At 49.4% G+C, this 14815-nt stretch overlaps 2 protein-coding genes across 2 annotated transcripts; one reads left to right on the top strand and one right to left on the bottom strand.

The window, feature by feature from the left end:
- Positions 1–2150: 2150 nt before the first annotated feature.
- On the bottom strand, positions 2151–9591 carry LOC148653896 (uncharacterized). The gene is made up of 11 exons (XM_088596979.1): positions 9376–9591; positions 7326–7511; positions 5497–6981; positions 5254–5346; positions 4710–4814; positions 4350–4459; positions 3869–4063; positions 3482–3644; positions 3045–3210; positions 2710–2804; positions 2151–2514 (listed from the first exon to the last, which is right to left on the bottom strand). Exons 2-11 carry the CDS (start codon positions 7480–7482, stop codon positions 2429–2431), a joined length of 2655 nt encoding a protein of 884 aa, XP_088453105.1. The 5' UTR covers positions 7483–7511; positions 9376–9591; the 3' UTR covers positions 2151–2428.
- LOC148653895 (cis-aconitate decarboxylase-like) lies at positions 8121–14100 on the top strand. The gene is made up of 7 exons (XM_088596980.1): positions 8121–8459; positions 9756–9826; positions 10509–10563; positions 11269–11456; positions 11747–11839; positions 11949–12154; positions 12969–14100. The coding sequence occupies exons 2-7, from the start codon at positions 9809–9811 to the stop codon at positions 13894–13896; spliced, it is 1488 nt and encodes a 495-aa protein (XP_088453106.1). The 5' UTR covers positions 8121–8459; positions 9756–9808; the 3' UTR covers positions 13897–14100.
- The last annotated feature ends 715 nt before the right edge of the window (positions 14101–14815 follow it).

Below are 14815 nucleotides of genomic sequence, written 5' to 3'. Positions count from 1 at the left end.
TTCTCTTAACGACAGACTACTCTTCTACTAAATTTTCTCCATTCATTGGAAGTTTCATTTCACACTTTTCTACACCTATCCTGACTACACACCTCTTGATTGGCCTCTCAATTCAATTCAATTAAATTCAAGGTGCTTTATTAGCATGACCGATGGGTACAATCAGTGTTGCCAAAGCAAATTAAAATAATAAAATTAACATGGAACAAAACAAAAAATAGAAGTAAAATAAAACCTACAGACATGTTACAGACATTTACAACAAAGACATATTATAAAATATTGACATATACTGTAGGCGGCTGGAGCATTATTGGGAGACAGACTCACTGTTCCTCAGGCTGTGACAGGAGATCACATACTGGGCTGCCAGATCAACTGAGTTCCCTCCTCCCTCTCCCAGTAGGATTGGGACCCGCTGTGACTCTGGCAGGTGTGGGAACTCTGAGATTAGATTTCTGAATTTCGGGAAGAATGTTTCTCTAATCCCAGAGTATCTGTCACAGTGCAGTAGGAAGTGCACCTCTGTCTCTATTTCTCCCAGCTGGCAGTGGGAGCACAGCCTGTCCTCTCTGGGCAGCCAGGTCTGCCTGTGTCGCCCAGTTTCTATGGCCAGGCTGTGGTCACTGAGCCTGTACTTCGTCAGGGTCTGTTTTTGTTTGTTATTTTTTATTTTGGTCAAATATTCAGCTAGTATGTATTGTCTGTTTAGGGTTCTGTAGCATTCCAGTTTATGTTGTGTTTGTGTGTGTGTGTCCCAGTGTGTGAGATATTGCTGTTTGATCTGTGCTGTGATGTGGTTGAGTCTGGGTTGTGGTGCTCTAGCAGTGCTGTCTTGAGGCTGGTTAGTGTCGGTGTGGCTCAGGTCGGTGAGCCTCAGGACCAGCTGGCTCAGGGGGCTCTGTTTTGGGCTCAGCTCTAGGCTCAGCAGGGCTTTGTGGTGCTAGGAATTTTGGTCGCTGTTTTTTAGGTGTAGCCAATACTTTACATTGATTTAATTATGTCGTACACTTTGCCCCCTATGCCACTTTGGAGTAGTTTGTAAAACAATCTCTCATGCCAAATCGAGTCAAATGCTTTTTTGAAATCGACAAAGCAGGCAAAAATTTTTCCTTTGTGTTTTTGGTGGACGTGTTTGTCTATCAGTGTGTGTAGGGTGTAAATGTGATCAGATGTGCGGTGATCTGGCAAGAAGCCAATCTGACTCTTGCTCAGGACATTGTGTTCAGTAAGGAAGGCCAGTATTCGAAAGAGAGATCTCTCCACAGCTCAGTAGCTGTGGTCCTGCTATCTCTTTCTGTCCCCTGCTCCCACCTCTAACCCCCCCTCCCTCCCAGCCTTGTTCTCCCATTACATTACCTTTGCCTACTGCCTTGTCTCTCTCACACCTGAAGAAGGCTCCACGGCCGAAACGTTGTGTTCTCTTTCTTCTTTTTTTCAGCATGGAATAAACCTATTACTTGTTCCTTTGTAGACTACACCTAGTTTGCTAGGCTTCCCCTGCAATGGAGAGGTTGTCTGTATATTGCAGGCTGCAGTGCCTGCGACCGTGTTTTTCATTCTTTTAAAGGCTTCTGCTGTCTTTTCGTGAGACATTCACTTATTGGATTTGCAAAAAAGGCAAAAGATCAAAGCATGCTTACTGATTCAGTTGATTTTATTTGGGTTTTCAGTACTCAAATACAATATGCATTAGGATTATAAACATGAGACTCCAATGGAAAAGAAATGGACATCTACACCCAGAATGGCATTGTACACTAGCCCACAAACTGATTCAGCTTTCAACATACTGTACAATGAATTTCACTATTCACCACAAACAGCAGTAACAGTTTGCATTTTAAAAACTAAGAGACATAATATTTCGCACCACACCACCAGTGCAGAGATACTGTACAAGCAAACATGCTAATTGGCAGAACCAATGTGTTTGAGAACGCAAGTGTAGTTCAGTGTAGTTGAGCAACACTGGGCTGGAATAGTGCCTTCAGAGCTACTGTAACAGCACTCCGAACACCTGGAGATACCATTGGAGTCTCTTTATCTGAGATCTCTTGGCAGCAGGGAGGGCTGAAAAGATCTACTTATCTTATCATACAAATGCTATTGTTTGCCAAAAATCAAAAGATAAAGGTGTTGTCTGATAAATCAATTTATTGCATTCAACAGAACTGTACTGTAGTTCACCAACAGATACAGTAAAAGAGGCCTTCATTATGTACATTGCAGAATCTTTAAATCCTTTTAAAAAATGGTGAAAATAAACCCAAAAGTCATTCCCACCTATGGCTATTTTTTAATATAAAAAATACAATAATAATAATATACAAATAAATATCTGCATTGTTTAAAGCTCCTCCACGTGGTTTCAAAGCTTGCTGTTCCTGAGAGAGTATTTCAGGTTCAAAGGGATGAGGCCTGGTGTTTATGCCACACTGGTCTTCACTTTCTCAAATATCTGCCTGACTTTGACAGCCGGAACACAGCCTTCTCTGATGATGGTGATGATGCCTGAAACACAAAAGGACAGTTAGGTTTTTCTCTATGACAGGACACGTTCGCTGCCTACAAACAAGGGCCCTCTGTATAGCTCTCAAACTCTGACTGACCACACAGAGCTCAAAGAGGCCTTTTCTGTGATGTCCGATCAGAGGTGGCAGCCCTGGAAAGTAAGAGCTGTTTTGCAAAGAACAGAACGTACTGTACCTTCATCGATTTTCAAGCAGTTGACCACAGTGGATGCCACGACTTCATTCGATTCTCCATCACACAGAACTCCGTTCAGCTTGTGTCCAAGACGCCTAGAGGAGAAGAATAAAAAGTGGATTTAGACTCAAGGCAAAGCAACACACCTCAATATGGCATCAACTGGGAACATGGTATCAATTTCAAAGGATATATTATATGCAGGATTTAGGCAGATCTTTCTATATGAGCTGCTGTCGGAAGTAAGAAGCAGCAGTTCCTTCCCAAAGATCAGGGAGGTTTCAAATCTGGCCCATTCCCATAAAGAAGAGCTCTACAGACAAACGGAGACTCACGTGATGACCATGTCGTGGTGCGTGCTGTCCGGCTCTCCACTGGGGTTGGCAGAAGTGATGGCGAGGGGGCCAGTCATGTTACACAGGTGTGCGGTCACCGTGTGGTCAGGCACCCGGATCATGATGCTGTCCTTGGTGCCCACCCGGTCATAAGCAGGACCAACACCTGGAAGCGAGCCAACAGAGGACTGTCAGTAACAGGGAAGGACTGGGATAGCCAGCCAAGCCAGACTTTTTCCTGGGGCAGGCTAGGAGGATCCCTAAATGCTGTGCTTGTCCAGTGTCAAGTGATTCATTTTTGAATCTGCAGTGCTTTACATTGAGAATAAGACACAGAACTGGAGTGAAGGACCTCAGAGCTAAGAGCAGACCATGAGTGGAAGATGCTAACCACAATTCCCACAACAGCCCTCCGCATTGCAGTAGACCCCACTCACCCAGCCTGGACAGCCACTCGCCCTTCTTGACGATGCAGCTGATGCCCCCTGGGTAAACATTCCTCATGAACTCCCACAGCAGGGTGCTGAAGGGAGGCCTGACGGCGGCCAGCTGCTCCAGGTTCGAGATGCAGATGCAGATGGGCTTCTCTGCAGGGCGGTCCTGTTGGGAGGCAGTGCCAGATGCTCAGGGATCACCAGTTGTGAAAATGAAAGCTCATTTGAGCTGTTCAAGATTCTGTAGGTCACCGTACAGTACAGTCGCATAGTGTAAGGCTTCGCTTGCAGGAACGTTTGCTACTGAGCTTGTCGAGAGGTTTCTCTTGACAAAGGGAAAGCAAAGGGAATGAAGGCTGCTTCTACACACAGAAAGGGGCCTGTTCTTACCTTGATGTTGTAGATCTTCTCTATGGCTTTGGGGTGTCTGCAGGAGGCGGCCAGGGCATACACTGTGTCAGTAGGGATGCCACATACGCCACTGCTGTCCAACAGCTTGGAGATGGTTATCAACCCGCTGGTCAGTTGAGAGTTGGCAATGGGGCAAGGAGGAGGAGGCCTCTCGGTCAATTCCTTCTTCTGAGCCTGGGTGTAACGAGCTGAATTAGTCAGTGGGCAGTTCTCGGCTTGGGCCACGTGGCATGACTGTTTGGAAAGGCTTCCTGATTTTTCCACATTGCCCTGAATCCAGGTTTTCATTTTAAGGGACATACGCATAGAGTAAAGTCAATATCAAGATTAAAATATGAATCCAACATAATTCTGATTTATCCCATGAGGTGAGAAGACCGCTTTCTGGAGTGAAAAGAAGAACCTGTGGGTAGCTAGTGTGTGTATGCAGTGTATAAGCAGTGGCGGATGGGGGCCTCACCTTCAGCACAGGGGGCCCCAGGGGGAGCAGATCCTTGAGGAAGATGGTGTTGGCCAGGGAGGCCAGCATGCCATAGAGGCAGATGATGGAGAATATCGCCAGCATGGCAACTGCAAGAGACACCCAGGGAGGTTAGGAGAGTGGCACATCACTCTCAGCTTTCTGAGGCAAGTCTAGAATGAAGGAACTGCTCGGGTGATGCCCATCAGTTGGGTCTCAAAAGAGCATCTCCTCTTCCTCAAAGCGCCTGCGGACCTGCAGCACATTGCATTTAACTGCTGACAGCAATGAACTATGGCAAATGAGAAAGGAAAGAGGACTGTTGATGCGCTTATTTCACAAAGCTGGGGAATGTCTTACTTTCCAGTTTGTAGGGCAGCCTGTCCAAGGTGGAGAGGAGGAAACAGACCAAGATGACTTCCATCACAGTAGTCAGTGCCAGGAGCACCAGGTTCCTGTAGCCGGCTGTGGAAGGAGAATGAAGAGAGCACTTGAACCTGTATAACCTACTACATCACTGGCAATCAACCTCCTAAGTCACCATTTTAGAGACATGGCTCTGATCAACCCTGGTCTTTCAGGAACATCTTAGCTCTTAACTACCCCAATAGTTCATTATTGGCATGATTAGGTCACTTGATCTGCTACTTTTAAGTGATCTAGCAATCCTGTAGACACACCAGCCCTTCAGGACCAAGACTGTATAGATTGTCAGAGACATTTGCCTTTCTTAAAAATAAACTTGGGAACAATACCAATACTGCAGCCAAATATATTGCATGAAAAATTCAACACTGGGTGAAATCTAGTCCCAAGCAGTAAAGGAAAGTGAAACCAATTCCAAAAGAAAGTATTGTTAAGATTTGGCCAAAATCCAAATCCTTAAGAACTTGACTTGACTTACCAGTAAGCATGAGGAAACCATTCAACACAAGGAACGCAATGGCTCCTGCTGTAAATCCCCCAGCTGAACCTGGAGTGATGTCAAGCAGAAAACCTAACAAAAACACACAAGAGAGCAAGGAGTGAGATCCTGGGAACTGGCGTATCAGATTGTGTGAAAGTGGCAATTGTCTACAACTGGGACTAGTCAGTATGTTCTATTCTGTTGGTGTATTAAACACCTGAGCTTAGCTGGCCAAATTACCTGCAAACCGGTACCAGGTCCAGGTTGCCCAGATGGCGGCATAGGAGATGGAGATGATGGGTCCGAACCTGTGGCCTCCCTGGACCGCCAGCCTGCTCACATAAAGCTGCATGATGGCTCCTGTGATCAGCACCCAGGGGAGGGCGAGGTGCAGGAAAGAGTCGCCCGGGCCACCGTTGTGGATGGCGGACATGGCCGCCACCCCGTTGCAGAGGAAGAAGAGGGCATCGGGCAGCTGGGAGGCGGAGCTGGGTGGAAGATCCTGAGGTTTCACCCAGGACCTCTTGAGGACGCTCAGCACACTCTGGAGATTGTCAGTGGAGAAAGGCTGTGGCCCCACTGGGATCAGGGCTTTCTCCGCTATGCTGTTGACTTGCCTGGCGAAGGTGGCATAGAGGGAGAGGGCCAGGAACAGGCAGCAGGCCACCCCAAAAAAGATGTAGTACCGCTGCAGTGGGATCTGGGAGATGGTGGAGACGGTGAGGAGGAGAAAAAGGGCGTTGTGAAGCAGCTCCAAGGTGTCCGTGTTCAGAGACAGCAGGCAGAGGACGATGGCCGCGGCCAGGAAGAACCAGTCCCCGACCATGCCGTCTCTGGCTCCTCCAACCTCCTCCTTGCCCACCATCACGGACAGCACAAACTCCTCCCACGCCTTCATCAGCCAGTAGGAGCAGTGCAGCCCAAACTTGGTGGTGTGGTAGCAGTCCTGACGCAGATAGGCGTAGTAGCTGGAGAAGAGCTGGGCGAAGGAGGTGATGGAGACCCAGATGGCTCCCACAAAGAAGTTGGGCATGTAGCCAAAGCAGTAGAAGGCGAATATGAAGGGGGAGACAGTATCGGAGATGTAGCCCAGGGCCATGGGCTCGGCGTACTTGGTGTTCTTCTTCTTCTCCTGGCCCAGGCTCTGGGAGCTGCTCTTGTTGGCCGTGCCGAGCAGGAGGACGTTGAAGAGCGGGTTGCCGAAGCCCTTGAGGACATTGCGCTGCAATATGCCCTTCAGCAGCAGGGCGGTGGCCCCATAGAGCCCACACACCAGGATGACCAGCTCCAGAACGCCCGACACCACCAGCGCCCAGCGCCCCACCAGCCCCACGGCCTCGAACACCAGCGTCAAGGTGATGGCGCCAAACACGAAGGGCATGATGTAGTTGACCGTGGCGGAGCAGAAGGCCAGGATGAAAGAGATGAAGATGTAGGGGACCAGCCCGGAGATGGCGGATTCCTGGATGGCAGGAGCAGCCAAGCTGGAATTACTCAGCAAGGCGACTGAAGTGCTGGAATTAAGGCCAAGGCTGCCATTCGAGCTGTTAGCTTTTAGGTCACTCAGCGGGGGGTTGGCACCCAGAACGATCCTGGTAGCGCCATAGCTGGTCCAGAGAGCAGCGTAGGCAATGAAGGATGTTCCACTCAAGTGGTCATACTTGCGAAAGGACAGCAGGCCAGCCAGCAGCTGAGTTACGCCTCCTATCACGATCAGGTGAACACCTGTGGAAATGACATGGGTCAGAGGTCAGGGGTCAAGAGTCAGGGGTCAGAGATTGCTCTATTGCAATAATTCCTCCCGTTTTAAAGTAACAACACCAAGGGAGCATGCAGCACAGCTTTGTAGCACAGAAATGTTGAATGTTTTAAATTTATGGTTGAGATGACCCATAAATTACAGGAGTAAACTAAAGGTGCTTAAAAAAAACAACACGAGACACTTGAAATACAATTCTGATGGCCAGGCATAATTTTGAAATCTTTTTGAGATACAGAAATAAAAAAGCCATTAAAGACACAGAACCAGCAGTATTCACGCAAGCGGCGGCTCGGGACGCGGTGTTTACCAGCTAGGATGTTCTCCACGCCCACAGCCGGGACGCCAGTGTGCGCTCCGTGGAAGTTCTGCAGAAGGACGAGGAAAGCGCTGATTCCATTCGCCAGGAGTCCCAAGACACCGGGCTCCCCGTAGAACACAGCAGCGAAGCCGTCTGTAGTCGCCATGTGGCCTGTTGTGTGTGCAGTATCTGTCCCTGGGAGAAACCAGAGAGCAGGATTCACGGTCAAGTCGCAAGCTTTCCTGGCTTTATATGCACTAGTTTCGTGATATCGAGCTCTACTTTGTGGATTAATTGCACTGTCTCAACAGAATAGATCTGTATTTTTCTAATTCACATTTCTGCGGGCAAAGCCAAAACCTACGGCACCGACTCTAAACAACAGAACAAAATCGCCCTTTGATTTTTATTTAATCACGTCGCCATCTAAAGTTGCGAATTGGCCATAGTTTAAGGGACACATTTTAATGAGGACGAGGAAAAGGTTTAGCTCTAAGGTTTTTTTTTTGTTGTTGTTGTGAATTTACCGATACATGTATCGACCTAGAGAAAAGCGGTAAATTGCGATTATGCGCGCTCCACTAAAATAGCTGTACAGAACTGCGACTTCTGGAAGACAGCGCCCTCTGCGGGCCCCCTGGAGAAAATTCTCTCTTCCTACCGCCGCTCAGATCACACCTGTCCCGTCAGCGGTTACACCTCCCTCTGAATAATTCTGTGCAGCTTTAAATCGATGCATCATTTCTTTATTATTTAATAATACACATTGCATGTTCAAGACTTTATTTCGACTGGTAAAACTTTGTCGGTGTTACAGTTCACTATATCGTTGCGTCAGTATTCATTACTCTGATCACACTGAAGAGGTTTTTTTTTTTGGTATGTGATGATACGGAGCGGCTTGTGTGACAATGTCCGCCAGACTTCACGAGTGAACGTGACGCACGGCCTGGATTTGATCAGATGTGTAAAATACAACGCGTGTAAGATTACCATCGGTCTCCAAAACTGCAAAGGACCGGGCTCTACGGATTGCCCTTGGACTGAGTCAACGGCTGAAAATGCTCGGACACAGACCCACGCTATTACTATTTAAACTTGAGCTCAGAAACAGCCGGATACTGGAATAAGACACCGTAGCTGGTAACTCGTGGCGATTAAGAGTGTAGAGTGTAGTATTAATATTACAAAGCTTAAAATGTATCCAGCGGTCACTCGGTTCCTAATAACCACTAATTATTTACCATTAAACCTAAGACGTACTGCTTGGTGGACTATACAGAAGTTATCTACGACAATTGCACGGCTTCCAAAATGATCGAAAACTCGGCGATCTTGGGAAGAAAGTAATTTAAGACACTGTCTCTGTAAATACGCATCCATTAACCTCAGCGGATACAGTAGTATACAGTAGCACAACACATCGCATTTAGTTATTGCAGATGACGGGTTGGGGGAAATACTTATGACAGTGAGCGTCAGTACTCCTGTCTGAAACTACATACTGCTGTATCTGTAATGTTCCCGCGGTTCAGAGCGCAATCAGAGCGGTTTTATCAGTCAGGTCTTCGCGCTCCCTGTTTCTCGCACCTTCGAGGCGAAAGCCTGACTTCTCTCCGAAAGGCGAGACTGGGCCCGAACTATCTTTAAGGAACACATCTGTCCCCAACGCCGCCTGCAATGTCCCTTTTCCAGCAGGTAGCAGGTCCGAGCCTTTATTTGCTCCCGGGGATGCGGCGCACGCTGGCAACTACGGAGTTAAGCGGCTGGTGGCATCGATCCAGAGCACCTGCTGTGACCTGTGGACACCCGGGTCCCTGCTAGTCGCGTGGGAATGCTGTGCTCGACCTGTTTTGTAGGTTAGAATTCTAGCTTTCAAAGTTATGATCATAAAAAGTATGTAGTACTTTACCAAGCATGACCTGTTACTCAGAGTGGCTTTTCTCAGAACATGTAACGTGCTGTGTTCTTCTAGACTGAGACCTCTGATAAAATAGCCCACACTGGAAGTTAAAACACTACAGAGGCTATGGAGATATAGGAGAAGAATGGTATTTACCTGTCCAGAAGGCTCCGTTCCCAAAATTGCGAGCAGGCTGAGTGTGGTGTAAGTATATTCTTTATAAATGGAGGAGGGGGAGCAGGAGGAGTCTGTACAGTCCCTGCTTTTCTTGTTTCCTCCACCCTGCATTGATAACAGAAATGATATCACAGGCCCCCCACCTTCTTATATAATACTTCCTTTTCAGATTCGGAGAAATCCCCCCCTGAATACGTGCACGAAATACCTGTTTGGGTGGGGGGGGGGGCAAGGGGTGTATTTTGGAAGCCCCAGCCCAACCCACCCCCTTAGAATGGGGTGTATTGTTGTCTGCCGAGGGTCAGTGTGTATATAAGCAGTCAGCAGAGCCTCACCTGATTAACAGCTGCTCCTCACAGCAACACCAAGGCTCACAGAGACTCCTGAAGATCCTGCCAGCACAGCGGACACCATGCTCTCCACACTGCAGGTAAGCACAGCACCCAGGAGGGACTGCCGCTCCTTGAGACTTTAATCACCACTGGTGAAATGGAGGTTTACTGTGATGTACTGCTTTTGTGAAAGAGTCTGTTTAAGTGTTTTGTGATTTTTTTTAAATCCTTTTCTTCAGTGTTTTGTGAAAATGTACAGAGTATGTCTTGCCAGAATGTCTCCCGAAACTGCAGTTAAATTATTTTTGTCAGTTTTTGCTTTTAGCATGTCTCTGTAAGGGTGTGTTATTTTTTTTACTTTACCAAGGTTTTACTAGAAAGTCTAAAATGGCTTAAAGACTTGTCACTGCAGCATTAACGGTTGTGTTCATCATGCTGGCTCTTCTGTCTGAGTTTCTTCTGTGCCTGAGTTTCTTGTCGGCAAACTGAACAAGACGATTTCTTTCAGCACCAGAGCAGGTCAAACAACTTTTAAAACTGAACTAGAAAAAAAGTGGTATGAACTGTAATTTTTTCTTTTTCAGTGTGTATCTTCTGAAAGTTCTTGCCTTTATTTTACCACTGGAGGGTCTTGTAAAAATATTTTGTCCTACTTTACAGTATGCACAGGTAGTCTTCGCTTTACCAGACACCTGCAGGACCCCTAGTGGTTGGTTTGATCAAACCGTCACTTTCCTCTGGCATATCAAAAGTTAAATCTTGTTGGGGTTTTTTTTGCAGAGAACGTCAAGACGTGTTTGTGCCATCCGACAGCTTCACAAACCTGCCCTGGAAGGTAAAGAGACTGTAAATTTCTCCAAAATCTGTCTCTTCATTTACTAGACCAGCAGTGAAAACTGATCAAGTCAATTCTATGTTCCCAGGCTTTGCCCTTTTCCTGTTTTTACCCTTTTACCAGTTTTAAGGGATTAATTAGGTAGGAGCTGTATGTTCTGTCGCTGCACAGGCTTCACTGCCCCAGCGGGTTTCTGCATGTTGCAAGTTCCGTGCGGATGTGCTCTCGCCATCTAATACTTAGTGATGGGTCCTGCGGGTTCAAGACCAGTTTCAGCCGAGGCAGTGTGGAGCAGTGGTCAGGTTTCTGGACTTGTAACTGGAAGGTTGCAGGTTCAAATCTCACATAAGAGAGTGCTGGTGCACCCTTGAGCACGGTCAGGGTTCTGCATAAGTGAAGGCAATGAAAGCTTCTTTAGGGGGGAAAAAAAAATCAAATATATAGTATTGCCTGGAATATAGGTCCTTAACTGCATCTGGCCGGTAAAGAGTATGTCACCTCAGGACTGGTCAGCTGCTCTTAAAAGCCTTAATGCAGGGCTGTAGGTCTTCTTTAGATACCTGGTCTGGAAAAGCCAGTCTCTTCTCTCTTCAGGTTCTCAGCCTCCACTCTCTGCAAGCGGCCGCAGTGAGAGCTGTGGCACCAGGCCAGCCCTGCTGTAGGGCGAGCCGGGTGTCAGCGCCGTGTGTTCTGTGTGTCCTGCAGTGGCGGAGAGGCCTGCCCCAGAGGAGACGGTGACGGCCAGCTTCGGGGGCTTCATCCAGGCCGTGCAGCCGGAGCAGCTGACGCAGGCGGTGCTGAGGCGCAGCAAGAGGATGGTGCTGGATAGCCTGGGCGTGGGGCTGCTGGGCAGCACCACCCAGGTGTTTGAGCTGGCGCTGCAGCACTGCCAGGTGAGCGGGCCGCACGAGGGGCACAGAACGACCGCTGATCAGGGCACGCTCCTTCACTTCAGCTGTCCTGATCGCCTTGGCGCCGATCTCATAATCAAGCGTGGTCATGCCTTTCGGTAAACGTGATTGAAGCTTTGATTACCTTTCATACAGTACAGGCCATTGCTTCAGTCCTTATTTAAAATCCCACTGGCAAAATGGGGCTCTGGTCAGTGTCCAGTAGGGATGTGGCCCTAAGGCGTGAAAGTTTGCTGGTGGAGTTAGTGACCGACTGCTTCCTGTCTTTCCAGCACATGTACGCCCCCGATGACATCAGCTCCGTCTACGGCCGCAGCCAGACCAGGCTCTCCCCAACGCTGGCGGCCTTCGTCAATGGCGTGGCGGTAAGGTGGTGCTGTGGCGTGCCCGCTTTCTGTGATGAGCTGGGAGACGGATGGACAGAGGAATGCTCCTCTTCTCGTTACTCAGCCTTTCTCTCGCCTGCTACTCCAGGTCCACTCCATGGACTTCGATGACACCTGGCACCCTGCCACTCATCCCTCGGGGGCGGTCCTTCCTGCCCTCCTGGCTGTCAGTGACATGTTGCCTAGCAACAGCAAGCCCAGCGGGCTGGATTTCCTGTTGGCGTTCAACGTGGGCATCGAGGTCCAGGGCAGGCTGATGAGGTTCTCCAGTGAGGCGCACAACATCCCCAAGAGGTGAGACTCCAGCCCACCTTCTCTCGAGCCCGATCTGTCTTGGCTCAAAGTCTTCCCTCTGGCCTAGCCCCAGCAGCTGCTGGGTTAATGGGTGTCTAGTGCCAACATGGGAATGGAAACAGGATTTAATTTAGAAGGAAATGGGGATAGTTATCTCATCGTGTTGTAGAGCAGAAAGTGAAGGCTCTATCAGCAGAAACACTTTCTATTATGTTTAGCCAGCGCAGGTAAAAATAACGCACAATTATTTCTTGGATAATGAAGGATGGTTTATTGGGTGAACTGGCCCATTAAAGAACATTCTGTGTTTTGGTTTGTTACTGTCAAAAAAAAATAAATAAAGGGCTATTTTCACATCTTCCTTCATAAATGCATGAAAAGGACATCTACTCACTCACCAGCCAGTGAGTTGTTTCTTTTCTTTCATGGCGATTTGATGCAGACTGTGGTGTTAACCTCGCCCACATAACAATGTTCAAACGTGTCTTTCCACGAGAGAAGAACCAGAGCTTGAAGTCCTATTATTCCTTCAAGAAACTTGCTAAAATGAAAAATGCAATGAGCCATATTTGCATGCAATGAGGATATTATTCATCGGATGCTTCACGTCATGCAAGTGATTTCTCATTAAGGAGAAATCAAGACGCATTATAATGTATCTCAGAATTCCTTCCCAATGCCAATGTAAAGAGCCAGTATGGACTCATTTTGTTTTTAACACTACAGCTGTGCTTTTCCTCCTGCAGAACAACTGGCAGCCTTCTCATGGTGAATACTGGCCTCTCTGATGCCCCTCTCTCCTCTCCTTCTGCAGGTTCCACCCCCCCAGCGTGGTGGGCACCATGGGCAGTGCTGCCGCCTGCGCCAGGCTCCTGGCCCTGGAGCGCACCCAGTGCGCCCACGCCCTCGCCATCGCCGCCTCGCTGGCGGGCGCCCCCATGGCCAACGCCGCCACGGAGACCAAGCCCCTGCACATCGGCAACGCGGCGCGGCTGGGCCTGGAGGCGGCGCTGCTGGCCTCTCGCGGGCTGGAGGCCAGCCCGCTGGTGCTGGACGCCGTGCCAGGGGTGGCGGGCTTCAGCGCCTTCTACGAGGACTACGCGGCCCGGCCGCTGCCCTCGCCGGAGGAGGCCGAGCCCCGCTTCCTGCTGGAGGAGCAGGACGTGGCCTTCAAGCGGTTCCCGGCCCACCTGGGCATGCACTGGGTGGCGGACGCAGCGGCCATGGTGCACGAGCAGCTGCCCGGCGCCCGCGGCGGCTCCTTCTCCCCGGGCCTGATCCGGGACATCCTGCTCCGCGTGCCCCGCTCCAAGTACATCAACCGGCCCTTCCCGGAGTCCGAGCACCAGGCCCGCCACTCCTTCCAGTTCAGCGCCTGCACGGCCCTGCTGGACGGGGAGGTGACGGTGCGCTCCTTCCTCCCCGCCGCCCGCCGCCGGCCCGAGCTGCAGGCCCTGCTGGCCCGGGTGCGAGTGGAGCACCCGGAGGACAACCCCGCCAACTTCGACCGCATGTACGGGGAGGTGCGAGTCACGCTGGCCGGCGGGGAGGAGCTGGGGGGCCGCTGCGACACCTTCTACGGGCACTGGCGCAACCCGCTGAGCGCCGAGGCCCTGCAAGGGAAGTTCCGGCACAACGCCGGCGCCGTGCTGCCCGGGGAGAAGGTGGAGGCGCTGATCGAGACGGTGGAGGGGCTGGACAGGCTGGGGGACTGCCGCCCCCTGCTGGAGCAGCTGCACTGAGCCGCGGCCCCCGGACCCCCGCCAGCATGTTGGTTTTAAGCTCTCTTCCCAGATTTACTGTCTATCCATCCTCTTCCGCGCTTTGCTTCGGGACGCGTGCACGGATCTGGGGCACTCACGCATCGGAGATTCTCGGGAGAGCGAGCTGCTCTTGCATTCTTGTCTGGGAGCTGAATCTCTTTGTTAAATAGTCATTTTTTAAAACCGATTACTGTACTTTCTGTTGAGGGCTTTGTTTGAATGTCCGCGTGCCGGGAGATGCGTGTGAATGAATGATACATGCCGAAGGTGAGCGAGGGGCTCCTGTCCCGGGGCCCACCTGTCCTGCGGTGATGACAAGGTCTCGCCATGCCCGGTGCTGTTCTGATCCAAACAAGCCCGCTGGACTTGTCAGCTGCTGGCTGCGGAAGACCAATTCTGTAAATGCTGGAGAAAAAAAATCAGGGTTTGTTGTTAATTTATTGCTACTTTTTATGTAAATGAATTAAGAATGATGTATTTTTTAGCTTTTGATTATGACCTTTATGTGATGTAAAAATGGGCAATAGGAATTTTTGTTCTGACAAATAAATAGATGAAATAAGCTCTGCTGCCTGTGTGTTTTTGCTCTGACACGTTGAGATCTTTGCATACTTGCATATAGTGCCTGCAGTTAGAGGACTGTAGCTGTTAAAAACAAAGTGCACCATTTAGTTCAAGTGTTCACAATACTCAAAAATATTGTCTGCTAAGGACACAGCCTGGAACTGAAAGAAAATGCATTTTAAAACAGAAAGCCAGAGGAGGCTACTTTATACAAAGGTGTGTGGGTGTTTGAAGCAAGGTGCCCAGTCATGCTCAGGTGAACGAACAAGGATTTTGGATTAGTTACTAGCAGCAACTTGTACCCTACTGTGTACTCATTAAGCTACACATAGTT

The sequence above is a fragment of the Lepisosteus platostomus genome, chromosome 10 (genome assembly GCF_059453375.1).
Source record: "Lepisosteus platostomus isolate fLepPlt1 chromosome 10, fLepPlt1.hap1, whole genome shotgun sequence".
Classification (NCBI taxonomy): domain Eukaryota; kingdom Metazoa; phylum Chordata; class Actinopteri; order Semionotiformes; family Lepisosteidae; genus Lepisosteus; species Lepisosteus platostomus.
The sequence above is the reverse complement of the archived record's forward strand: the minus strand, read 5'-3'. Positions and strand labels throughout refer to the sequence as shown.